Below are 27,702 nucleotides of genomic sequence, written 5' to 3' on the forward strand. Positions count from 1 at the left end.
ATATTATAAAGGCTTTCAAGATAACTCTAGATAGCAGATTTTTGTATAAATTCATTTTAATGATCAGAAGAACAAAATTTATTTTTATAGTTATATACATTATTTCATTCGTAATGTTAGTATTGTTAGGTGATTATTTCATTTGTTCTCATACAGATCACAAATCTAATAAATTTCCTTAGTAAAATATTTATATTTACAAAGACTTTTTACTGAAATTGGAAAAAGCTTAAAGAACATGGAGGATGTGCATTTCTGATAAAACTGGTAGAAGGCACTATTTGGACCACTAGTTCAACTAAAAAAGTAAAAATGCTATCATTTTAAAAGGACTGAATGTCACATGAGAGGAAAAAGCACTGGCAGGCCAACACCATATGAGACTGTACAACAGTCTGTCCATCACATAGATTTGCTGAATGATTATGCATCACCAGGTGGCCGAGGAAACTAAAGCCAATAATTTAATTTAAAGAGTTCCCAGACTGGTAGCACTCGTAGATACCTGGAAGAAACATGTACAGATCTCTGAAAGAAGTTGCTTCCCAAGAATAATCCTCACGAATAACTTTTTAAGGGAAATAGCAGCAAACAGTCCATAATAATTACAGACTTATTGATTAACAAGGAACCATGAACAAGTAAAACAAGCAAGAACATATCCATAAAGGTCATATGATACAATTATCAGACACATAAGGTAAAAGAACTGTGCTTACTACATTCAAAGAAATTTTTAAAAAAACTTCTTTAGCAGAGAATTGGAAACTACAAAAAGTAAAATAGAAAATTAGAAAAATATTTGACTTCAAGAAATTAAAAATACAATAACAGATTACAAACACAGTGGTAGAGGAGTGAAGCAGCTGTATTACCCTTCTACAGATAACAATTTTTAAAAGACGATTTTTAAAAAAGAAGATTTTTAGAGATTGGAAATCACCCAAAAAGCAGTCTTTCTGGAAACCATGTACCTCTGGGTTTAACTATAGGAAATGGGAAAAAGAAGAGAATGGGAAGAGAAGAAGAAAGAGGAGAAGGGAAAAGGGGAGACATGAAAAGGAAAGAAAAATAAAAACAGTAAAGTATGACCCATGTTCAGCAAAGACAGTCAGCAGAAACTGACTCCAAGTGGGCACAGGTATGTTAGATTTAGCAGTAAAGAGTTTCATCTATAAAAGTAAACTTCAAAAACTAAAGGAACATATACACAAGAATTAAAGGGAAATACGGTAATAGTGAATGAACATATAGGGAATCTCAACAGAGAAATGAAGGTAAACTACAGGAATTTTTTCAGATAACCAAAAACAGAGAATTTATTGCCAGCAAATCTGTACAAAGGCTAGAGAAACTTTTTCAGGCTTAAGGGAAATGACAAAACATGGCAACTGAGATTTACAAGAAGAAATAAGGAGGTCTGGAAATGATAACATGAGTAAGTATAAAATGCAAAGTATACACATGTATGCACAAATACATACGTGTATGTATAAAACTGTGCATGGGCTATCTCAATATAATTTGTTCTTCCAAAATAATCAGACTAATTTAGCATATTTATTAGATGACATTTTTGGTTTGCTATGTCTTCATGGGTCTAATTTAACACAACTATACGTGAATTTGATAAAATTCCTAATGAAGACGAGTTATGAAAGTTTAACTAAATGGTAGAACTTGTTTTTTACTTATAGGAATAGATCTTCATTGTATTTGCATCATTATTTTGATCAGAGAAGGGTGGAAAGGTGGGCTGTAGTCAGGCCAGGTTACAGGTGCTAAATATGACAAGGGAGAATTTAAGAATCTTTAGGAAAAGTATCCTACTTACTTTACTAATACAGACCCAGTACTTGGCAAAACATCTGGTTCAAAAAGGATGCTCAAAAACTTCTTGAATGAACAGAGATGAGAAAATATGGGGTTAGTCTGAGACTATAAAATATACATGCCCAGCCATGGAATTGGAATTGACACTATTTAAGGTGGGAACTAGCAGCTACTTGGATTTCATATTCAAGAATCATTTGGCACCAAGTCGCTGGAATACACAAATCCTATTTCCTTTGCTTTACTGACTATTTTAATCTTAAAACAAAAAATCGTATTAGTGTTCTTAAGTGTTTGAAAGACATGTTGTTTGACATCTGTTTTGGAAATTCTTCAAAATGAGTTTTCTTTGCTGTTCTTTCCCCACAATGATGGCAATAGTGATATGCTCTGTTTCCAATAATACTAACAAAAATTCAGTAAGGTAACTATCTCAAGGAGGTCCCAATTATAATGGAGTCTTTTAATCCAATATTTTATTCCTAAGTAACAAGAGCAATTAATTTGATTATTTACTGGCTGGTAAATTTACAGTGCTAAAAAACACTGAATAGAAATGAAAGCTTTGTGAAAAATGAAATTTGCTCAAAAGTATAACACTATCAAAGTTTTCATGTAACAATACGTTTAAAGAAAAACAACAGTACTGTAAAAATTAACTCCACATAACAAAATCCTTAGATGATGTATGGTTCTCTAAGTGCTTTCACATACATCATTTCATTTCCTTCTCACAGTAGTCACATAGATTACCACTTCAAAGATGAAGAAATAAAGGCTTACGTACATGAATGTTATTGGCCTAAAAGTTGGAAAGTAGAAGTCTGAATTTGACCCCAGGTTTTCATTCTCTCAAATGTGTTACTCATATGTAACATGGAAACATTCAGTCTTTACATGCTTTTCAAATGTGGATTTTTATTGCCATTTTTTCACTTTTCCAACCCCTCTGGCTTCCTATGAATCTGCTTCACCGATTTTTAACTACTTTTCTCATTTTTTTCCTCTGTACTTTCAAGTCTATACTAACTTAAGTCCATTTCAAATTGTGTTCTCAATTAGCCAAACTTCTAACTAAATTTCAGAACAGTAATACATAAATTTTAGCAGGTAAGAAAATTGTAGCCAAATGTTCTATAAAGCATAAACACAAAATTGTAAACTCAAAGTCATTTTCTCATTTATTTGAGGAAATGATTACATTGAGCATGTTACCTGTGTCCGAGAAGCTGATTTTCCTTTGGTATCAGTAGAAAATTTGCCTTTATTACTAATACGTGCTGCCTGTTCTTTACAGAAATTTATATGCCTATCAGCTGCATTTTCATTAAATCTCCTCTGACAATATGGGCACTGAATATAATCTAAAACAGAAAAAAGAAACATTAATAACATCATACTTGAAATGGGACATAAAGAATTTTAAGTTTTATGAACTGTAATTTAAGACATGTAACATAAATAGTAACATTTGATAAGCAAAAACGCTCACTTCCTTAAAACTACCCAACCTGACTTATCTAAACTTAATAAAGAGGTTTAAGAGAAAAGTCTCCTATATGATAAATTTCAATTTTCTCCCAGCTTAGAATCAAATTTGAGGGAAAAAAACCAAATCCTCACTATAAAAAAAGAAAAATGTTCTTTTTTGCCTCTATAATACCATATGTTTTCATCATATATATTATTTTCATATGGTAGACTAGGTTAAGCAATAATAAAACATTACATTAAAACACATTTTAAAATTAGGGCTCATCTGTTAAAATCTCTCATTCTAATCAGAGAAAACCTGTCAAGAAATAGTTTAATAGTCTTTTTACAGTTTTATTTTCTCTTAGAGGCTCTGACAGATGGAAGAAGTGATAAAAATATATCTCATAACACAACTAATTCAAATTTAAGAAACAGAGAATGTTTTAAAGGTAAAATATTCTCCCAAAATGCAATGCATACAGTAAACAAAATTTCTTTTAAAATTAAATCTTAAAGTTATCCCAGACAGAATCAAACTTTGTAGCACTGTAAAAGATTTCAGCTCTATGAGCTACTGAGAAGACATAAATGTAATAACTTTGCACTGTCAAAAAAAAAATCTATTTATTTCAACAGGTTTACTTGTTGAGATGGAGTTTGTCTTTTAGATTTCACACTCATCTGAAGCTCAGAAATCTGTCCTGCTAACTAGTGGAATAGGTCTAAAATCTCTAATAACAAATAAGTTTTGTCAGGACTAAGAGCTTAAAAAAATTTCTAAAGCCCAAATCATCCTGAAGAACTGCCACTATCTCTGACTTACGTAAACATGAGAAATACAGCTACGTTGAATAAGATGCAAAATACAAATTCCTCTAAAGCAAAAAGAGAATTCAACTTCATGTGGAAATTAAGGTAGAAATAGAAGAGACCCAAATAAAAATGGAACACCCCAGAAAGACACATAGCACTAAAGTTAATTATTAAGACTTAAAACAGAGGCTGGCAAACTAGGGACCATGGGCCAAATCCAGCCTGCCTGCTGCATGTTTTTACATATATAAATAGTTTTACTGGCACACAGCCACACCCATTCATTTACATATTTTCTGTGGCTGATTTCTTGCAACAGTGGCCAGGTAGAGTAGTTGCAACAGAAATCTATGGCCTGTAAAACCTAAGATATTAACTAGCGGCCCTTTATAGAAACTGTTTATCAACCACTCCTCTACAATAAAATGTTATAAAGGATCATATCTAACATTCTCTTTACTAAGAAATGAATCCCAATCTAGAATACTAATACAATTTTAACACAGCTAACTTGTTATATTAAAATAACTACCTCTTAAGGCTACTCTATTAACCAATGTTAAAGTGTCAACTGTGCTATTTTAAATCTTTCAGTATCTCAGTTATCTCATGAATGTGGTTGCCACCATCTTGCTTTGCTTTTGTGTAATAGTAAACAAGTAACTTTTACCCATCCAATGAAGAAAATATAAAAATACATGAATTCAGGGCATAATTTAGGTGTATCAGTCTAAATGATACTTAATCCACTAGAATGATACATCTTTAGAGGCAAAATTATCACTTTTTTTCTTCCCAAATGAGACGATACCAAAGAACTAGGAAACATAACTATCTGAATTTTACTGAATGACTACATATAAATTGACAGTATGCATGACTAAAATATTTCCTGGAATATTAACATTTAATAGTTACCACAATCATTTTTTAAATGATATTAAATGTTTTATGTTTAAATAAAAGTATTGAGCTTAAAAGACAGTGCATTTCTATGTTCAACACTGATGTGTCTTTTTAGCCTAAATGCCTGGATTGTCACCATTATTTTATAGGAAAACTCTTTTTTCACATTTTTTTTAAATTGAAGTAAACTGGATTTACAACATTGTATTAGTTTTGGTGTACAGCATAGTGATTCAGTTATACATATAAATATACACACATACTCTTTTTCATTTCAGGTTACTACAAGCCACTGGATATAGTTCCCTGTGTTGTACAGTAGGATCTTGTTGTTTATCTGTTCTGTACATAGTAGTCTGCATCTGCCAATCCCAAACTCCTAGGTTATTCCTCCCTATCGCCATCCCCCTCTGGTAACCATAAGTTTGTTTTCTATGTCTGTGAGTCTCTTTCTGCTTAAAATTTTTAAAGATTATGCTCCATCAGAGTCTATTATTATTATTATTTAATAGTATCTCAAAATTTATAGAAATTCTATCAATACTATCAATATTTTCTCCCCACATAAACATTTCTGTCAGCAATTCGCCATATACCAGGATCATAAGTAGGTGGAGGAGGGGGAGGAAGTTTGCCACCCTCTTTAAGTGCCTGATCAAGGCCTTTAGCTGCTCTTATGGTGGCAATGAACTCTTCATGCTTTCTTCTCCAATTAGATGGCTTCTTTGGTGGTTCAGGCTATAAACAAATTTAAAAAAAAGTTTCAAAACTTTTAAAAAATAAATTGGAATAAAATTCAAGAAATACCATATTATTTTAAATGTTCTCTTATCAGGAGTCCTTAAATGATCTCCTTCCCAAATTTATAATTTTAAAAAGAAATTTTATACAACTGTATTATATACAATTTTTAAAATGCAATTGTAGTTGTGACACACACTGCTAAACTGTCTCCTGTAGTTGTTATATTTAAGCCCCAACTAAGAGTGTACTGCCCTATTTTCCCATAATTTCTCTAACATAGTATGATACTGAACTTTTGGTTTTTTAACTGATTAGACAGGAGAAAAATAGTTCTCTGTGGTTTTAACTGGCTTTTCTCTTACAATGAGTGAGAGTGAGCATCTTTTCCTAGCATTAAATAATCATTAATATTGCCTTTTCTGTGAACTGCTTATATATGGCTGGTGGTCATCATTATGTTAGGTTATTACCCCCCCACCCTTTAACAACTTATGGTAACTGTAGACTACCCCGCCACAGGTTTCCTTTAACCTTGTTGAGGGTCTTCTGATATGCAGAACTGTGTTTTAAATGTAGTCTTACTCTTTTCTGACTCTTGAGCCAGCTCCTAAACCCACCAGTTATACTACCTCCAAAGATTTAATTAATTTATCTAAGCTAATTAAAGCTAATACAATCATCTATCTGGTAGGTTAGTAAGAAAAACTTCATATAATAATTTATGTACCTTATCCAAGCTTCTCCATCCTTCCCTTAAATATTCATAAACTGAAAAACAAAAATAAACTGACTTTTCTATTATCAAATGACTTTATTAATAAGACTAATTGCCCCATAGGGAAATATGTTTTCCTGTACCACTAGGAAAGTTATTACCACTGAAAGCTGTTTGTTTCAAAAATCTATTTAAACCAGGTACTCAAATTTTGACTATTAGAACTGAAATGACTCTTTATAACTATGTCAGACAAAGTATTTACATTATCTATTCTTAGCAAATAAGACATTGTGACGGGTAGTATTAAGGAGAGATTAGCATAGGAGATTCATTATTTTAGTTACAAAGAAGAAAATAAGCCCTCAATGGCCATATGTGAACAACTGAGCAACTGGTAAAACTTCTCCCTAGAGAGCACAGTAAGCTCACAAATGCTGAAAAATCAATAAATCAAGAGAATATTTATTATGCTAAGATGCTTGTAAATAATAGCTTTGCTGTTGTATACTATAGGGATTACACTTCCAATAAGAGAAACGTAAATTATACCTAAAGTAATTAACAATGACTTAGGAAGAACAAAGAACATGTGAGGACTTTTCATTTATTTCCAGCCTACAGCTAAGCAATTGGCTCTCCAATGCTACTAAAACCTTATTGTATTGGTTAAACACTATCTGGTTTCCCCTTTGCTAAAGTTTAAAGTAAACAAATCTCTGATCACTTCTAAATTGAGAACATGACACAGAATTCTGGTTGTTCTTCAACTTAGTACAACAGATAATTATAATTTTTTTCATTATATATAGCAGCAAGGTCCATACTGTTCAAGAGGTCACATAATTACCCTAGGTTTAAGAGGTTTTACTGTTGGAATATCAGTTCCTTCAGCTCTTTGTCTGCTTGAATCAAAAGTTTTCCGTTTTTTAGTGGCAGTTTTCTGGCAAATAGGTCCATGCTTTTTCTGTTAAGATGAAGAAACAAAACATGTAATTTTCTTTTCTACAAAGAGACTATAAAACTTTAAATTGTCATTTGAGACCAGTTTAAAATCCTGAAAAAGAAATAAATAATACTAATAATAAGTAAGACATAGCATGCTTTAACTAAAATTGTTAAAAAGTATATATAATACATGCTACAAGTTATCTTCCTCACAACAGGAAAGTATAGATAAATGCTCTTCCAAAATTCTATTAAGAGTTATTTAATACTCCTGGTGTTCACACTGCTGAGAATAAGGAATTAATGTAATCAAGTCAAAGCTATTAAAGTGGGGGAGGAGGGGCGTGATCTTTATCACTAAATACCTGAAAATAGATACTAGAAAAATAATGTAAATGGAAAACACATTAGCATTAGGATTACAAAACCTAACATAATAGTAATAGTTTGGATTACTCAAGTTAACATAATAGTAGTTTGTTAACATAAAATAATAGGACAAGGTGGTCAGATGTGTGTCCTTCCTCCACAATCATCCCGTTTCCCCTTCTGGACCTCAAGTTTTCTACTTTTTCTTTAACCAAAGATTTTTCTTGTGCTACCTAGTATTCCACTCCTATAGTTTTTTTGTTGTTGTTGTTCTAATATGGTTGCCCACTCATTCATTCAATCATTCATGTATTCATTTTAAGGAAATTACAATGGAAGCTCTCTTAATTGACCTCCAATTAACTACTGGATAAATAATAACTCTCCCTCCCCTAAATAAAACATGTTGACTAATAACAGAGTATAATAAATGTATTTTTTCTTTCATATTTTGATAAACAACAAACAAGCTGGAACTGTTATAGTTTATCAGGGAAAAAAGGAATCCTCAGAACTGCTTGATTCGATGTCATGGAGCCTCTAACGTTTTCAATACACAATCAGTAATCAACTGTTTTACATATTTGTTTTCAGATTTCATTCTGACAAACAAGCACAGTAATTATAACTATTAGGATAAAATCTCCTATATATTAAAAAAAAAAAAAGTGTGGCTAACAGGCAACTTTCTAGTAGATGTCTGTTCTCATATTGAGTCCTGTTAATGTCCAAAGCATGTAGCGCTTGTTCAAAAACTGATGTATTATACAAATTGTAATTTTTATATTGTTTATATCATTTAATTAAATATTAAATAAGTACATAAATTAAGACAAAGACATCTTTTTTCCTGTGAAAATTCAGCTTAATGCTTTGAAAATGGTTTGAAAAATAGTGAATTGACAACAACAACAAATTACTGAATTAAGCATGGACAAGATGTTTATAAAGGATTAAGAAAATAACTATTTACATTTAAAAGGAGTCTGTAGTCAGATGGACATTTGGGATCATTAATTTCTCATTTCATTTTAATAAAACAAACTAGAAATAGTGAGAAAATGTAAAAAATTGTAGCAAAATTCTCATCAGCAGACCCACACTCAAAGAAAAATCTTTATTCTACACCTAATTATTAATAATATATATTTATATTTGAAGTTAAAATAAAACATATAAGGCACATTGGCTTTTTAAAATTCTCTATTTAGCTAGATATTTTATATTAAAATCAGTTAAAAGTGCTCCTGTTTGTATATACTAAGTATCTAAAGAATGCATAATATATTTTAAAGGCACTTTTAATTGAAACTTTTTTCTTTGTACTATTTCAAACATACCTAAAAATTGACAGAACAGTGTAATTAGCTCCATTTACTCATCCTCTGCTTCAACAATTACCAATATTTTAGCAATCTTGTTTCATCCATCCCAGTCCCAGCTTTTTTTTTCCCTGAAATTTAAAGCAAATCGTATCTTTCTGTATCTTTAAATACGTTATTTCTTAAGAGTTCCTTTCTAAGAGCATTTCTAAGAGTTTTTTGTTTTTGTTTTGTTTTTGTTAAGAGTCCCACAAAAGAAGGAATACTTTAATACTTTAATAGAGAAGTTCTGAAGAAAGACCAGTCAAATTCTGAAGGAAAGAGAGCACTCTGGGAAGAATGACACAGATGGAACTGATACCCGTGAACAAAGAACACTAGCCAGTGTCTCTTCAAATTTTTCCAGAGGTTCTTTCCGTTGTCCTGAAGTTTTAAACAATTAAAGATCTATCAAACCCCAAAGGAAAAAGGTACTCACTAATGCCACTGGAAAGAATGTTCTTCCGCAAATCTTGCAAGGTAACAATTCTCCAACTTGGACACTTCCATTTTCTAAAACAGAAAAGAATATAATCAATAAATTCAATAGCTCAAATTCTGAAACTTCCAAATTTTAATGTCTTTAGTTTCTTACGTAAGTTGTCAGTTCTTGGGAAAAATGTGTCATTTTGAAATAAGCAACATTATCAATTAAAATGGGCTCAAGACTTAAATTTATTAGTGGTCAAAAAGGCAATGCCAAATACAGAAATCAAATACTGGAAATGTCTGGTTTTCTTCTATTTTAACCAAGTCAATTTGTCATGGTCTTTTAATTTATAGGCTGTCTCTGTTGTAAATTATTAAAGTTTAAAAACCAAATTTACCTGAAAGTTAATGTTATATATTATAAATCTTCAAAGGGTTAAAAAAAATAACATTGGTGGCTACAATGGGACTGGATAAGATGAGAGTAAGAAAACTCCAAGTTCACTTCCTTCCATAAACACAACAAAACTATAACTATTTACAGAGCAACTATCATGATGAGAACAATCTGAAGACTACAGAAAAGATATTCCACAACTAAAGACATAAAGAAGGAACTACAATGAGACAAGTAAGAGGGGTGGAGACATGGTGGTACAGTCAGACCCACGTACCCGCAAACATGAGGATAACCACAATTGCGGGGGTTCTCCCAAGGAGCGAGTAGTCGGAGCCCCATACTGGACTGCCCAACCTGGGGGGCCCTGCAACAGGAAGATCAGCCAGCCCCAAGAACAGTCTAGCTTTGAAGGCCAAGAGGGGTTACTTTCAGGAGATCCAGAGAGCTGTGGGAAACAGAGTCTCCACTGCTAAAGGGTGCACACAAATCTAAATGCTCCGAAACCCAGGGCAGAAGCAGTCGTTTTAAAGTGGTCTTCAAAAAATTTGGGATGATGAAAAGTTTGGGAGATGGAAAGTTATAATGATTGCACAACAGCATGAATGGACTTAATACCACTGAACTGTACACTTAAAACTGGCGAAAATGGTAAAATTTTATGTCTATTTTTCCACAATACAAAATTTTTTAAAACTTATAAAAAAGTAAGAAATAACACTGGAGATCAGTGAGATGGCTTCCTGATATGATTAGGGAGTTTAGGATACAAAGAATGTTGCCCTGCCAGACAAAAGGAAGCATTATGCTTTAAGGAAAAGATCACCTAGTTTCTAAGCAAACTGCCTGCACTATGTGAACTGTTCATTATTTCCTACATATAACATTATGTTAAGATTCACTGGACCAGCAAATTGAGAAGCTCTGACTTAATGGGCACAATTCATTAAACAAGGAAGAAGCAGGTGCAAGTTTAACTCAATCAAAAATTTAAAAAATAATAATAAAATAAGATAAACAGCAAGGTCCTACTGTATAGCACAGGGAAATACATGCAATATCTTATAATAATCTATAATGAAAAAGAATATGAAAGAGAATATATATGTATAACTGAGTCACTATGCTGTACACAAGAAACTAACACAACATTGTAAATCCAATATACTTCAGTAAGTCTCTACTCTAAAAAAAAATAAATCTATCATGTACTTAAATATAACAAATTTCATCACACACATAAAAAAACTGTTCTTTGGGATTCCACATAAGTCAATTTTTCATTTTATTATACAGCCAAATATCACACCTAAATTTATTTCCATACTTGTAATTTCCATAAAAATGATGATATATTTATTATATTTTCTGCTGAATATATTGATTGTTAAAATTCTTTTATCATATGAAAGACAAGTAGAGAGCCATCTTCTTTTAGAAATAACATAAATAAACTCATGAAAAAAGTACAATTATGAACTTCTTATCATTTGTTCCAAGGCATTTTAGTGAGTCCACAGAAAACTAATCAGGAGAATCAAAATAGACATTGGCAGGAACACAATCAAACAGTAACAGAACTGTTTTGTTCTCTCATTCTCCTAGTACTCCACTGCCCTATTTCAGTGGTAGATAGTGACTCCCTGTCACTTCAGATGGAGGCAATGCCTGTATGGCGGCAGTCAGGTTGTGAACACTACAAAAGCAAAGCTAAGATTTGCCTGCTTTGTCCCTTCCAATAGCAGAGTAGGTTATTTAGGGAGAGCAAAGCAACTTCATTGATCTGTATCACTTAATTCCACTAATTATCCAGAAAGTTGAGGCAGTTGCTGGATGGACTCCATTAGGTACATTAAGATTAGAATGTCTTCATAATGATTGTCAAAGTGATACCACAGGCTGCATAATCTATTAGGCTTATTTATTAGACTTTTTATGTCTTCCTTTAAATGCCTAACAACGATTTAAAAATTTATCAATATAAAATGTTGAAAACTACCACATATTTTACTTGCTTAATAGTGTATTTCAATATTTCCTTGTTAAATAGATAACAAAGCAAAATCTTAACAAAAACATTAACTATTGAAGAAGTCTACCCAACACATGGAAATAACGTGAATGGCTACCTGAGTACGTACTACTTGCAAAGCATGTACCAGGTAATAGTGACACAAGGGTGAAGTTACACAATCATTGATTCATAAAGCCAACAGTCTACATGATTTAGTTCTTCACTATCTAAGAAGCAAATCATCTTCCATGTTTTTTAATACAAAAACTTAAAACTTTAACAGAACAGCAACTAGAATACTACCATATAGTAAAATCCAACTCCTGGATTAATTCCTATAAGTCATCAAACATGGTCAAATTGTCTTTAAAGGAAAAGAAAATCATTATCACTAAAAGGCATAAAAAAGAGGAAATAGCACTGAAAATATTTAAAAATAATTATCTCAAAAAAGGAAAATAGTAAAAAGTCATTACTTTATTCAACATAAATAAAATATATATAAATGTATAATTTCCTCTTTTATTAGCTGGTCATAGAGCATAGCCCTACAATCCACAAAATATGGCATGTGTGTTGGTATCAACACCCTCTGGAAAGAACTTCTATCAACAGGTCATGATAAGCAGCTGAGGCATTAGTCACAAAGCCACATTTTGTTCTAATGGCATTCATTAAAAATACACTGCAGTGTGGTAGAAAAAGGCACTGGAATTTGTCTCATATTATCTAAGTTCAAGTCCCAGATCTGTCACTTAAAACTATGAGTTGTTGGGCAAAATATTTAACCTCTCTGAAGTTCAGATTCCTCTTGTATAAAATAAGAAAGTTAGGTTAAATGACCTACGTAGTCCCCTTCCATCTCTAATATACCATAATAATTATACCATATTTAATAAAATCTACCTTAAGAACACATTAGTAAGAAAAGTAAATGGATGACAAGACACCTCCCTTACTTGTATTATATTAATTTTTAAAAGCTGGTCATATATAAGAATGATTAAACCAAGTGACCAATGACAGAGAGTAGAATGAGTGTTTCAGGCAGTGTACAGTATGTTGAGGAAATCACTTCTACTTGTCTCCATACAGAACTGAGAATCTGCAAGGACTTACAGCAAAGAACATGACGTCCCTCTCCTTGATGGAAAAATTTTCACTGAGTAAACTAGAAGAAAATGTATGACGAATCATATAGGTAGCCTCAAGTTTAATATCTGTTAAATGAGGATTACATCTGGTCAATCTACCTTAAAATTTAAGAGGATTTACTGAGATGTTATATATAAAAATACTTCACAACCGATGAAATAAAAACTACTACTCTCCAGGGCATGCAGGCAAACTCCACTACTCTCTCCTGGGTGGCAAAAGCTGGTTAATTGTGCAACTTACACAGTAAAAAGATGATATTCAGAGGGTGAGTACTGTAGTGAAGAACAAAGACTCTTGAAAGAAGCACTAAAACTGATGGACAGAACCAAGTGAATAAAGTACTTAATAGTCTATAACTTTAAAGAAGCCCATTTCTCTTTATAAAATTTATCTTGTACACATTATTGACTCTGTTATGAGCTGCTATATTGAGCAATTTCAAAACCTGCACAGTAATAACAGGCCAGAAAAATGGTAACTTTATATAATACTAATATATAGGTGATATGAAATAATGTTATCTAAAATAGCTATGACATTCTAAAATATGTACATTTAAGAAATAAAGAACATTTCCAAAAGAAAAGAAATCTTGGAAATTAAGAATAGTTCTGTCCTCTGTATTTATTTATGTCTATTCCTTCATCTCTGGTCACTCCTTATCTGAAATCAACCTTTAAAACTCAACAAATCACTATTTTGAAGTACACAGCATCTGTTTTTACCACTTTCTTCCTACAGTTCTTTTTAAAAATCTAATTACTCCAAGTCAACAATCCCGCAAGATATTCCTTTTCAGCTCAACCTAGATTTCAATATTTCAACATTCACACTTAACCTACTCAATACATAACCTTCACCTTCCACTCCATTTTAGTGATCAGCACTCCAGTTCAGCAAAAACAACCAGGGCTAAAACGACTCAGAAAGATCCACCTTTGGACTCTCAAAATACACAAGCTCTCACTCTAATTACAGACTTCTACCTTCTACCTTTCTCTAAATCAGCTTCTTGATCTGAGTGACTTGCATTTTCTTGATAATCTATTCCTTGCTGCACTTCGCTTCCTACCCAGTCTGAATCTGAGTAGTCATTTCCACTACTTCCACCAATCACTCTCAAATCCTTTGCTCATGGTCAAATGCCTGGAAAATGCTAGATTAAACAAACGGGTTTTCTTAGAGCAGAACTTCCTCAGTCTTCAAAACAAGCCAAAAAAAACAAAAACCAAAAATCAAAAACCAAAAAACGGTTTAGCATGCTGTTATTTCCCCAGTAGAAATCCTTTCTGCCCCTAAAAGGTATTTAGTGCCAATGGAAACAATGATGGAAAAAAACACAGACCCTGATCTTATGGAGCTTCTACTCTTTGGAAATAGGTAAGTAAAAACAATTCAATATATAAAATGTGGTGAAAAGCACAATGTAGAAAAATAGAGCAGAGAAAGGGGAGAGAATACAGTCGTAATACTACGTGTGCCTGAGAAGTGGGTAAGATCAGGGAAAGCGTCTTTAATAAAGAGGCATTAGAGTAAAGACCTTAAGAAACAGAGACAACTGATCACCATTAATCTATTAATTGTCAAATTGAAAGCCCTCTTTTGAATCCTCATCCTACTAGACCTTTCTACATCATGAGGCACTGCTGATCAATCCCTTCCAACTTTGAAGTCCTTTCTCTCGTAGCTTCAGTGACATTTCTCTCTCCCAAGTTTTTCAGATTTTATAAGCCAAGCAGAGTTTGACCTGGTTAATACTTAAATCTCCAGGAATAGCAGGTGCTATAGGCTTTTTCTAGCACATACTCACTACTCAATAAACATTAGTTCTCCCCCACTTCCCTTTCTTCACAATTTTTAAATCTATTTAAAGACTGCCCCTTAACTTCAATTCCCTGTTCTGCTCAATCCTAAAGCTGGTATCAGTTCCTCCCCAAGTTTTTTTTTTCCTTTTTTCCCCTTCATTTTGTTAAATATTGCTTCCCTGGGCAAACGCATCCATTTGTTGTCACTCATATGTTGATGACTACTAAACTAAAACCTCCAGATAGATATTTATAAGTAGCTATAAAACTTTTCCATCAGATATGCCCCAAGAACAGTACACACACAACATTTCTGAAGCCAAACTCATTACATCATCTTCCAAACTTGTCTTTCTCTTGGTTAAAGATATCAACATTTCCTTAGTCCAAGCTAGAAGGCTGCTTTATCTTTGATTCCTTTTTCCCTCTCACATTCAGCAGTTCTCTCTCATTTTTCCATCTCAGAAATGTCTTCTGAATCTATTCCCCCTTTTTAATTCCTGCTACTTTTGCCTCAGTTCAAATCCTTATCACATTTGTGTTGGTCCAGCCTCTCTTTTCTCCAATCTGTTCTGCTGCCATAATTATCTGGTGAGACTGCCCAGTCTCTTCCAAGCCTGCTATGTTTCACCTGTACTGAACCACTCTTAAGCTCCTAATACACTTCCTGTAATTTTATCCATCCAATAAACGTGTACTGGAGGGGGACTTCTATGTACTAGGCAGTTTGTTAAATGCTTTATATATGTTACATCATTTCATATTTAATATAGTTCAGATAGATTGGTATTTATTAGCTCCATTTTTTACAGCTGAGGAAACTGAAGTTCAGATCAACCAAATCACAGCACTAAAAAAGAAACAAAGCAAAGATCCACAGACCTCTCCAACACACTGCCTATTATGATAACCTAGCATCAGATTCAATACCAAAAAAAAAAAAAAGCTAGGTAAATTAATAAAGATGAAGAATTATTCAGTAAACTAGTGCTTAGATTAGGGAAAAACAAAGCACCTCAATGGGACAGCATGGCTGTCTTCAACTACATCAAGAGCTATATTAGAAAAGAGTGATCAGAATTCTAATCAAGTTTTAGAGGGCAGTACACTAAGATCTACTAATTTCAGCAGTCCAAAAGAGGAATAGGCAGCCTGATCTCTGTCACAATTGTCAACAACTATTTATCAAGATCTTATGACAGGAAAAACAATACATATGGATAAAACCTGCTTAGGGTTTAGCATCTCTCCATTTTACAGATGAAAAGCTCATAAGAGACTGCAACTCTCCCAAGTCTGGAACTACTTCTGTTGCCCTTAGACATATCTATAGAGGACGAGATTTAGGAGAAAAGGAATTAGAGGCTTTATTCTAATTGCACATACAACACAGAAGTGCTCGGATACAGATTATATAGAATCATTAGCAATAATTTATACTTGGCTTTCAAATACAGTGTTCAGCCTAATAGTTCATCTCTCGGAAGCTTAAGTTCCAGAAAGACCAAAAATAATGTGATATCTGATCTATATGTAAGTAATTTTTAAAAAGAGTACGATAAACTTCAATAATATTTTACAGGGGTCCAAATATTTTCTGGTTTTGCAATCAAGATTAGTCTGTTAAATGGCTTCAACTAGCTTCTCTATGGGTCTATTGTCAAGCAGTAAATATTTGCTCAATTATTATGCTATATGTTAAGCAAGCTTGAAGATTTTCTACTGGACACGGCAATATAATGTTCATCAGACACCTTCAAAGTGCTAGACTTTATCTTCCAATAGGGAAAAACTTTATCTTATATATCACTGTACTAACGTATCACTGGTTATTAAGTGAAGGCATGGATGACTGAATTAATGCATGGTAACCTTAAAACTCAAAACCGATTTTTGCAAAGTGTGACTTAACAGGGACCAATTTTAAAAGAGAAGGAAAAGAAGTATAAGATGAAAGAAAAGAAAGGAACCATCTAACTTCAACAAAAGATTCTTAGAACGTTTGTTTTATTAGTTTAAACCACTTGTAATTACAAATATTCAATTGTTTTGCCCTAAAAAAAGAATAATTTCATGTTTTAATTCATTACAATTAAACATATCATAGTTAATGACAGCAAATCATTTTGTTAAAAAAAATCAAACGAGTAAAGAACAAATATTGTTTAATGATAATCCATCACAACCTGGGTCCCTAAAATATGCCCATGATAACATAGCCCATTAGATCAGAATTTATGTATTTCTCCACCCATGTAACTGAATATTATAATGGGTTTTCATTATATTTTAAAAGCATTCATAGTAAGAGTTCACTAGTAATGTAATGTAATAGTAATGTCTTAGCACTGCTAAAATATAAGGTTCACTAAAAGGTAAGCTCAATGAGAGCAGGGCTTTAACTTTTTATTTTTGCTGCATCCCCAGGGCCTACAATGGTGGCCATCATAGACAAAGTCATTTATTTAACAACAAATATTTATTGAATACCTACTTTCAGTCAGACACTGTTTCAGGTGTTTAGCAAACAAATGAAAAATTAGGTGAAAACCTTTGCCTTAATTACAAATGTTGACTAGAAATCCGCAGAAAAACTGTTCTAAAGAACTTCATATGCATTACAACTTCATGAGAATTCCAGAACCCATGATCCCACCCACATTGCTACAATACCATGATGTTTGAAAATTTATTAAAAAATAAATAAACTGCCTCCAAGTTCTCAAAACAAAAGTGTCTTGAGTAAGGAATACTATCATTATAATTCCTATTTCATGGAAATGTGAGTGATCCGCCTAAAATAAATAAGCAAAGAACAAGAACTTCATTTGTCACAGCATACGGTAGCTGTCCACAAACGGAACATCATCATATCATCCTCAAGGTGTTTACTGTGAGTTTCCCCTCGGAGCAAAAGCATGAAATACTATCATATTCATTACTGCATTTGCTTTTTAGTGAGCTTAGGTCACTGCGGAAAGTTTTATTACTTTTCACTTCATAACCCAACCTGACAAAATTTACTCTACCATGCAACAAACAGGGCTCATATGCCTCTGCTTATTAATTCCACCTGAATCTATGTAAATTAAGAGAGAAAAAAAGGCTAAATCGAGACAACAGGATCCTTCAATTCTGCAGGCTTATTCTTCATCAGAAATATTAACCACAGTTTGGAAAGGAATCTTAAAACTGTCGTTGCTAATGCTAGCTGGTTTTTTTTTTCCTTTGTTGTTTTTAAAGGAATGCTGTATTACACAGGATAAAATGCGTGAAGAGAATACAGAAGTGAAAGAACTGGGAACAAAGCAATTCTGGAGTCGTGGTTACAGCACAGGGATAAACCTAAAGATAAGGAATCAATGCTGGCTCTCTCTAACAGAGTCCTCCTGAATAAGCCCTTAAATCCTTCTGTTAATCTATTGTCCCGGCTCTAAAGCTGGCCAGTGACACTTCCTTGAGAGATGCTCCTGGCATCTCTCCGATAGAAGATGCTCTAGAAATGCAAAAATGGTTACCTAGGGAAACCAAGGAAAGTATCAGAAGCTCTAGGTTGGAGACACACCCTGGAGCCGCATCAAAGGCTGGCCGTGGGGAAGCCATCGACCTTAACGGAGAATCCACTTTGCAAGGAAAATAAAATCTGGTCGGAGGCTGTGATTACCGAAAGAACACTCAGGGAGTGAGGCAAGAGGAGAAAATGGTAGGAGGGGATTTGCAGGCGTATACCAGAGGCAAGATCTTGCTCGGGGCGAGGAACCACTAGGTGAAGACCGTCTGAAGAGGGGCAGCCTGAGGATCATTAGCTCCACCGAGTCGGGGGCTGCAGGGCGCCCGCACGCCCGGGCCTTGGGAGAAGCGGCGGAGTACACCCCTCCGGACCTGCCCTCGCCTCTTCAGAACTGAGGTCTACAGCAGCCCCCTCCTCCCCGCCACCTCACTCTCAGTCCCCCGGCCCGCACTCCTTCACCTCCTCACCTTCCAGCCCCTCCATTGCGCCACCGCCTCGGGCTCGGCGAGACGCCTAAGGCAACACCCGCCGCCGCCGCCGCCGCCGCCGCCGCCGCCGCCGCCGCCGCCACCGCCGCCACCGCCGCCGCCACCACCGCCCAGCTCCGGCTGTAGCAACCCGGCCGCACCTCCCACCCGCTAACATCCCGAGCTCCCATTGGTCCTGCGCTGGCGGGGCGGGGCTACGGCGGGGCGGGGGCTCGGGGAGGCGCGCCTTCAGCGGCCGCTGCACAGCTGCCTGCCGGCGCCGGGCTTTCGTGGTCGTCCTCGGGGTAGGCCTACACCGCTGCAGATTGCGTCCTGCCGCCCAGGGGCGCCTTTGTTCGACTCCAGGCTTGTTTGCCTCACGCCTTAGCTTCCGGTTTCGAATATCCCAGCACCTCAGGGTTCTCAAACCCAGTCCCTCAGTCAGTGCAGTTCTGCCTCCCCGTCTGTCCCTCTCTGAGGACCTAAAGCAAACGAGCGAACCAGACGCTCTTCGCAGCGTGACCCTCTCCCCTTCCCGCCGTTCAGTCGCGCGACCTCACCTGAGTGTATTCCCTAGACTTTATCCTCATACACAGGTGTCTGAGTGGAGGCACCTTTCTTCCTAGAGAAATCCTACTTTCCATCTGGGATTGAGGAACTGAGGTTGCTCTCAGCCCTTGGAAGCAGCTTCCTCAGCATGAAAGCTTGGGCCCAAACTTCGAGGTGAAAGCAGCTGTCCCTTCACCCCCGGCTCCTCTTGGCCTCCCCCGGCCCGGGCTTTATCATTTTTCAGCTAAAGTTTTGAGCTGGCCTCGCAGCTGATGAGGTAACGTCAGAACTATGTCTGCTGAGGGCTTTTAAGGGCGGAACTAACCTGGACGTGTCAGAGGGAGGCCTGTTTCTGGCAGGGTCCAAACCTCCAGGGGATGAAGGTAACTTCGAAACCAGCTAAAACCTCTGCTTGACAGCCTAACACCTTTCACCAGAACTAAATTTCTTGGGAATTAGCAGTGATAGGCCGTATTGTTAGTTAACTCTAGCATACCCACTAGCAAGTTGTCACTATCAATGTAATTTTCATAACAAATCTTACAGCTATTTCATTAATCTGTTCCGTTGCAAAGTTTTGAAAGCATTTCTCACTTTGTCCACTATTGAAAGCATGTCTCTTACAAACGGGTAGCTTTTAGGAAGCCAGAGTCCTCCTCTCCACTCAAATGAGAGTCTTACCATCCAGTAAACAGGCACTGGAGGGGGACATCATCTCTTAGTGGGAAGGTGAGCTAAGTATGTTTGAATGGGGCATGGTCCATCTAAGAAACATGAGACAAACCTGCCTCAGCGCCTCCCCTTCCCCTGGTTCTGCCCTGGCTCTTTTGCTCCTCTTGAGATCTGAGATCCTGGGCCTAATTGGCCAGACGACAGCCCTGCCGACCACTTAGCCACCAGGGATTGAGTGTGCTAAAGGTCCCTTTTCTTTGGTGCTGCTAAAACAAGTTAGGATTGTGGAGGAATGGGAGTGCTTTAAAAGAGCTCCGAGGAGGAAAAAAAAAGCATACTTGGGAAGAAAAACCAAGAAGCAGTTTACGAATGACTAATTCTTGAACTGAAGTCAAGCCAAAATTCAAGTTGGCTGGTACACATCCTTTTGAGCATAAAAGCTACAATAACAACAAAAACAATAGTAATGATAACAGTAACAATTTTAAAAAATCATGTTAAGTATATGTTAGGTCTTTTTCATATATTTGCTTATTTAATCTTCAGAACAGTTCTACAGCGTAGGTACTTACAATTTTCATTTTTGAGAATTAAAGTCTTCATTTTCTAGATACCTCAGAGGATTAATTTTTTGATAATATTTATACTATTAGTGAATAGTAGCTTGAATTTAAACTCTGGTTGGTCTGATTCTACCTATGACAATTTCATGGGACTCCTCACTTCCCTCCCTCCTCATCTTGCTTTCTAGCTGCCTCAAATGTAAATCCAAATATTCAGATTTGTGGTTTAAGGTGTATTTATATAAGCATTACTACTGTGAATCTTAATTCTCTGAAACGTACCTGCCAATCCCTACAGGTAATGGGCTGTCAATATTTTTATGCTATAGCTACCCTGGCTTCTTCAGCTTTTCCCTGGTCCTGACCCCTAGGTGAAGAGGACGATTTCTTATCTGCCTTCCTAAATTCCTTCCTCTGCCTCCTACCTGCCCAGCCTGAGAGACTCTTTGGTCTTGGTGCTCTCTTCTGACTTGACTTCCTGTTGATCTGTTCCATTTTTCTGATGCATTCATTCAACAAATATTTGTTGAGCACCTACTATGTTTCAGTCCATTTCATTACTAGCCAGTTACTAAAAAGAATGAAGCTCATTTTGTTCTCTATGTTACTAAGTTTCATCTGTTCATAATTTTTTTTTTTAGCTCTCAAGTGATCTTTTTAGCTGATGATAACATTCATAGGTAAATACGAATTAGAGATCTTCCCACCTCCTTAGCGTACAAAAAAGAAAGCAAAGATTCAGAGATGGTTACTGATTTTGATCCAGATTAGAAAACTATTAAGTAGCTGAAATAGATATTGTACTCTTGCCTCATTACATCATATCCCTAATGCTTTATGCTTTGCATTACTTTCCCTTCAGCCCCCTTTCCTAGAGCCCATCCACATCTCATTTGCACCTTCCAAAGGGCTGAGCAAGCTACAGATATCTTATTTCAAAGCTCTAACCTCCTGTTGGATCTTACACAAAGATCAATTTCCCTTTCAGAGACATCCTTTGGCCCTCATTCAGATCATTTTCAGAACACAGCTAAATGAGATTCTGAATGTCAGTGAGAAACCAGTTCATTTTATAAACCCACTATGGAGGGTATTTTTTCCTCCACAGTCTCCAGGGGAATGACCCACCACAATTTGGTATATAAAAATGAATTTATATATTTGGCAATTGTAACAAAAGCGATAGTTTTCATCAAAAACAAAAGAGATGTATTTCCCTTAGAAGTGGGAATGTGTTCTAGATTAAGGAGCTACATTTTGACTTAGCTGTTATGAGTTTTACTTTGTATACTGAAGTAAAACAAAATTATTTAAGTGTTTTGGGGAAAAAAACAAAACAGTGATAGTTTTGAACAAGAAAACACTAAGAAAAGGAAAAAGAGAGGGTCCTAAAGCAAACTTCATTGCCTTTATTAATTGGAGGCATGATAGTGGTTACTCTACATCTTTATCCTCCAGTTCCAAAAGGAATTCCAGTTCCTAAAGGAGCCTCTATTCTCCTCCACTTTCAAAACTAATTCCCAGCAGCAAAAGGATGATTTTTTCAACCTTCAACTATGATCCCATCTATCCATCTCTTGCTACTGCAATTCCAAATCTCAATTGAAAAATCTATTAATTCAAATACTTACTGAATTACTCCTACATATATAACACATAGGCACAACAGTGGGCTCGACGAAGTCTCTTTGGTCTCTAGGAAGTTGATATCTATTAGAGGAAGCTTGGGTGAGACATAATACAGAGCAACAGACGACAATATATTCAATGGATTATTAAGTTTTAGATGTTGTGATACAGCTTATACAAGTAATTTGCTTTAAATAAACATTCATTAAGAGATTCACCTCTGCTGCTGTATATAACACTAATTTATTGCTTCCAAATGTTGAAAAGTATTCTGCCGTATGCATACACCACATTTTATTTACCTATTTCTGCAGTGATGGGCACCCGCTGCCTCTAACCTGCTGCTACAATGAACATCTTTGTGACTGTCCCCTTACGAACCCGGGATCAAGTTGCTCTGGGATGCATCCCTGGAATGGATTACTGGATCATATTCGTTTCCGGTGAGTATGCCCAGATTGTTCTCTACCGTGTCTGTACCAGTGTGCACTGCCATTAGCAGTGTGCAAGAGTGCCCATCTGCCTATATGTCATTAATACCTGGCTTAGCTCTAATTTTTGCCAATCTGCTGAGAATCAAGAGTTGGGCATCTCTTCATATACTTGCTAATTCAGATTTGCTTTTCAGTGAATTGCCTAGTTTTATCTACATTTTATATTGTGATTCTTACCTTTTTTGTTGTAGATTTGTAAATTCCTTCTATATTCTAGATACTAACCTCTTGCTGATTTTTATTTTAAAAATCTTTTTCTAGTTTGTCAAGTATCTGATTATTTTGTGTATGATGCCTGTCTTTGAACAGAAATCCTTAACTTAATTCTGTCAAGTCCATCAATATATTTTCCTTATGAATTATGCATTTGAGTTTTTATTAATGTTCTCTTCACCTCTAGATTATAAGGATGTTTGCTTACATGTTTCTCAGTTAGTGTAGCCAAACCTAATCCTAAGAAAATGGAGACAGTTTAGATTCAGACTGGAGAGGACAACAAAAACATTTATTTCTAGGGTCTTTTATGTTATAGTGTAATTCTAAAAATTCAAATAAGAACCAATGGCCAGAACGTTGTAAGACATCGTGAACTTCAGCTTTGTCCAATTTTGCCTGTTGTCCCCAGGGAAGACAGGTATTTTCAGGTGCTCCTTTTCCCACCTGGAGGAAGAGAAACAGAAAAAAAAAAAGAAAAATATCGAGTCCTTTCCCCCTTGCTTTACTCTTAATCATAGAGCTTCTCATGGCCTTTAAAAGAGTTCCCTTTAAAATGCTATAAAAGAGGGGAGGATATAGCTCAGTGGTAGAGCACATGCTTGTCATGCACAAGGTCCTGGGTTCATTCCCCGGTACCTCCGTTAAAAATAAATAAATAAAAACCTTATCCTCCCCCCCCAAAAAAAAGTTAAAATGCTATAAAGTATTGAAAATAAATATATAATGTTGATGATGTCAGCGTATTTATACTAAGGACAAAGAAGGAAAATTCTCTATTATAAATCACCTAAATGAATATCTTGGGACTTCTTTATGATTTTAAAAGCCTTATGGCTCTGTTTCTTAAAGTAATTATTAGACACTGTAGTTTCTGCAGCTACCTTTTAGTGGAAACAGCTATACAAGAATTCACTCTATAAACACATACTTGTTACTAGTATAATTGATTACTTGGTTTTGTCTTAAGAACTAACTGGTAAAAGTGAAAAACTAAAGCTCTAATTTTCATTGTGGATACACAGTGTTTTCTGCCATTAGCTATTTATACAAATACCCACATTTGCAAAGCCATCTTTCTAAGAAAAGTTGCTTTTTACAGTTTTACAATAAACTGTATCATTCTGTTTGCTTACTTTTTACTTAGAATGAATACCAAAAGTATAAGTTTGATATATTGTTGATCTAATTTTGTCATATGAATCCAACAATTGTTTGCTTGCTGTTTCTAAGAAACAGAGGTGCTCAAGCCTGTGTACATTTACGTTTCTTAGCAGCTGACAGATAAGCAACAAAACAGAAATCAGTCTCCTCTAGCTGTTTTTGAAACATAATAAAATTTATATTTTCATAAGAAAGAGAAATTCAAGGTAATAAAATATTAATATTCATGGAAATTTAATTTACATATAATTTAAGGAACACTAGTTTTCAGAGAATTTGAATACTGTAAAAGACTATCTGGATGTCAGTAAGTCTTTGAGGATTTAGAGTTCTTAATACCTTTGCAGTGCATTTGTTATTATTATGAACATAAATGTGCCTTTGTAGTAAAGGTGGTTGTTGTCCTGTTCTCAAATCCCCTTTACTAGAAGATGCATTCAACCCCAGTTGTTGAGAATGTTGGTTGATAACCCACAGCTACTTACTTCCCCTGAGAGGTTGTGGCCCTCATCATCAGGGTGGCAGACCACAGCCAGTGACTGACTGACTCTTGGGTACAATAGGCCAGCTTTGACTCAAGGTGGGCTAAAGTCAGTCTTCAGGTAAGACCACATCCTCGCTTACCTTTTGTCTTTCCTACTGCACTAACCTGCTTCCCTCGGTAAAGAGGAGTCATCTCTAACAGATCACTTCCACAGGAATCTCCCTCTGAGTCCTTGCTTCTAAGGAACCTGATGTAAGATCCTTTTGTGGATAAACAGTAGTGCCAATTTAATGGCCTAGTGCTAATATTAAAAGTCACTCCATCCCATGCCCAGTAGTACTTGAGATGAAAAGACCGATACAGAATATTAACTATTTATTCAGTGCTTTTGATAATTCTCTACATTTCCACAAGGCATTGTTGTTTTAGAGAAACTTGGTTTAATATTTCAGTCAATGGCATTCAATAAATATTTGCTAAGTGAGGGAATAGATATGAGTGAATGGTGTGGTCTTCAAAACAGTTCTTTTAGGTAAACAGAAAGGTTTTATTTAACACATAATGGTTATGGTTAGTATGTTACTATGAAGAAACCATTTCCCATATAGTTTCATGTGATCCTCATAACCTATCTGTGAGGCAGGTGTTACTTCTTTCATTTTCATATTGAAGAAACTGAACTTCAATAAGAGTAAGTGACTTTTCAAAGTTACAATGATTTAAGTGGCAGGCTTAGAATATGTAAATAGATTCTCTAACTTGAGATACACCTACTGTATGTAGCATAACTGCTTTTTGTAAGTAAGAACACTGAGTCTGTTGAGCATGACAAAGGGAAGGCATTGGATTCCTGTTCTCTCTCAGATCATGAAAGAGAGGACTGATAAACTGTCCATGGAATGAAATAAAAGGGAGCCATCTGAATTATTCTTTATTTTCTTCAATGACAGTATCTATATGCGATAGTTCTCTGTGTCAATTTGGCTAGGTCAAATATTATTCTAGATATTTCTGTGAAGGTGTTTTCTGGATGAAATTAACATTTAAATTGGTGATCTTTGAGTGAAGCAGATTGCCCTTCACTCAGTGTGGGTGGACTTCATCCAATCTATTGACGGCTTACCTCCCCTAAACAAGAAGGAATTCTGCCAGCAGAGTGCCTTTGGACTCAAACTGCAATTCTGCCCTGGGTTTTCACAGCCTAATGACCTACAGATTTTGAACTTTCCAAACCGGTACAATCACAGGAGTCAATTGCTTAAAAATCAAGCAATCAGTCAATCAGTTGCATTCTCTCTGTCTTGATCTCTTGTTCTTTCTCTAGGTATAACTATAGAGATATAAATATAGATATAATCCTATTGGTTCTGTTTCTCTGGTTAATACACTATGCTTACCCAGGTAACTGGATAACCAACACCTGGAAAGCAGCAAAGTAAAACTAGGAATATTCTCTGAAAGAATTCAAATCTTTGTGTGATCTTTGCCCTTATTCAGATACTCTATTGGCTGCTTCCAGTTGTCAGAGTGGTCCTTTGTTCCCATCCTCTTTTCAGAGGTAGATAACTTCATCTCTTTGTATATAAATTTGGACACTGTAAAAAGAGGAAACCTATGACTCAATTTCAAAAAATAAACCTATAAACTATCTTAATCTCCTATCACAGTTTTACTCTGGAGAGATCCAGGAAGGTTTGTTAAAAGAGTACCCAACATGGATGGTTGGTTGGTTAAACCATAGACTAGAACCCAGGTCTTCTGACTTCTGGCCCTTTGCCCTTCAGGCTGTAACTTTGTGTCTCTTGATATACAAATTTTTACATAGTTCAGTTCTAGACATTTTAAAGAATAAAAGCCTGTGACTTTAGGCAACTTAGATTCGAGTTAATTGAGCAAGATCATGTGAAGAATATAATAATAACAATAACAATAATAATATTAATATATTACCAATAGCATATTGGACATAATTAAAGGATAAATGAAGGATATAGAAAATAATTACTAAACAGTCAAAGTGGAGAGATTATTTTAGGCTGAGTTTCCAGGGAAAGATTAGTGAAGAAGACTGGGTACTGAGAATGGAAATTTACAATGTAGATGGGGTAATAAGATAGAAAAAAATGCTAGGAATATATGCTAACACACAGAATACATACAATGCTAACTATACTTTAAATTTAAAACAAAGTTTGGGTCAAAAAGGCAGAGAGATTATAGGGGAAAAGATACCCATATAGGTTGGAATTGGAAAAGGGATTGTAGTAAATGGATTTTGTATCTTTTAAGATGTATAGGATTATGACAGGTATTTTGGGTAAGGAGTTGATCATAGGATGAACCAAGGCCAAAAAAGCAGGAATGTAAATGATAAGTTCAAGGTACAGTGAGAAAATGTTGAAGATAGAAAATTAATTAGACAAGTATTTACTGAGCACTTATTATATGTGGGGAATTTAAATTAGGCCCAGATTATAGAGGGTCATGAATGCTAGGGTTTCAGATTAAAATTTATTTCATGACATGCTATTTGTCATGAATTATTATTATTCATAGAAGGATCTTAAGCCTTGATGAATTTTGAACAGAATGAAGCTTTTTTAAAAAGTGTAATTTAAGATGACTATATCTGGTAGTGACAGTGAGCAGGATGATCTTTTGGAAAGACACTGAAATGACCCAAGCCTAACATGATCATGGTTTGGCTTATTATTGGCAGCAGAATTAAGAGGTCCAAGAGTGTGGTTTTATAACATTTGATATTATCATTCTCCAGGACACAAGTATATGAATCGTCCCTTGTCGATTACTCCAGCCTCCAATGGGTTACCTTAAGTAGATTATCCTTAAAAAATAGTAACAAATGTAAAATAAAGTGGTTATTTATTATTGGTTAATCTAATGTCCAATAATTCCATTGTAGAACTATAATAAAGTTTGGTGGGATTCCATATTGTAAGCATTGTATTAGTCAGCTCAGGCTGCTAT

General features: G+C 35.2%; 1 protein-coding gene and 1 long non-coding RNA gene across 8 annotated transcripts in view; one reads left to right on the forward strand and one right to left on the reverse strand.

Annotated features, from left to right (window-relative positions):
- ZC2HC1A (zinc finger C2HC-type containing 1A) overlaps positions 1-19,092 on the reverse strand; it is a 43,181-nt gene extending 24,089 nt beyond the window's left edge. For both annotated transcript variants that reach the window (XM_032470092.1, XM_032470093.1), the window contains exons 1-5: positions 18,947-19,092; positions 9,605-9,678; positions 7,338-7,454; positions 5,625-5,766; positions 3,049-3,197 (exon numbers count right to left, since the gene is read on the reverse strand). In XM_032470092.1, the coding sequence (XP_032325983.1) occupies positions 3,049-3,197; positions 5,625-5,766; positions 7,338-7,454; positions 9,605-9,678; positions 18,947-18,962 (498 nt within the window). In that variant the 5' untranslated portion in view covers positions 18,963-19,092. The remainder of the gene's footprint in view (positions 1-3,048; positions 3,198-5,624; positions 5,767-7,337; positions 7,455-9,604; positions 9,679-18,946) is intronic.
- A 1-nt stretch (position 19,093) lies between these two features.
- Positions 19,094-27,702, forward strand: part of LOC116660499 — a 344,375-nt gene continuing 335,766 nt past the window's right edge. For all 6 annotated transcript variants that reach the window (XR_004316050.1, XR_004316049.1, XR_004316051.1 and 3 more), the window contains exons 1-2: positions 19,094-19,878; positions 22,674-22,802. This is a non-coding gene — a long non-coding RNA (uncharacterized LOC116660499). The remainder of the gene's footprint in view (positions 19,879-22,673; positions 22,803-27,702) is intronic.

This window comes from Camelus ferus, chromosome 29, assembly GCF_009834535.1.
Source record: "Camelus ferus isolate YT-003-E chromosome 29, BCGSAC_Cfer_1.0, whole genome shotgun sequence".
In the NCBI taxonomy this organism is placed as follows: domain Eukaryota; kingdom Metazoa; phylum Chordata; class Mammalia; order Artiodactyla; family Camelidae; genus Camelus; species Camelus ferus.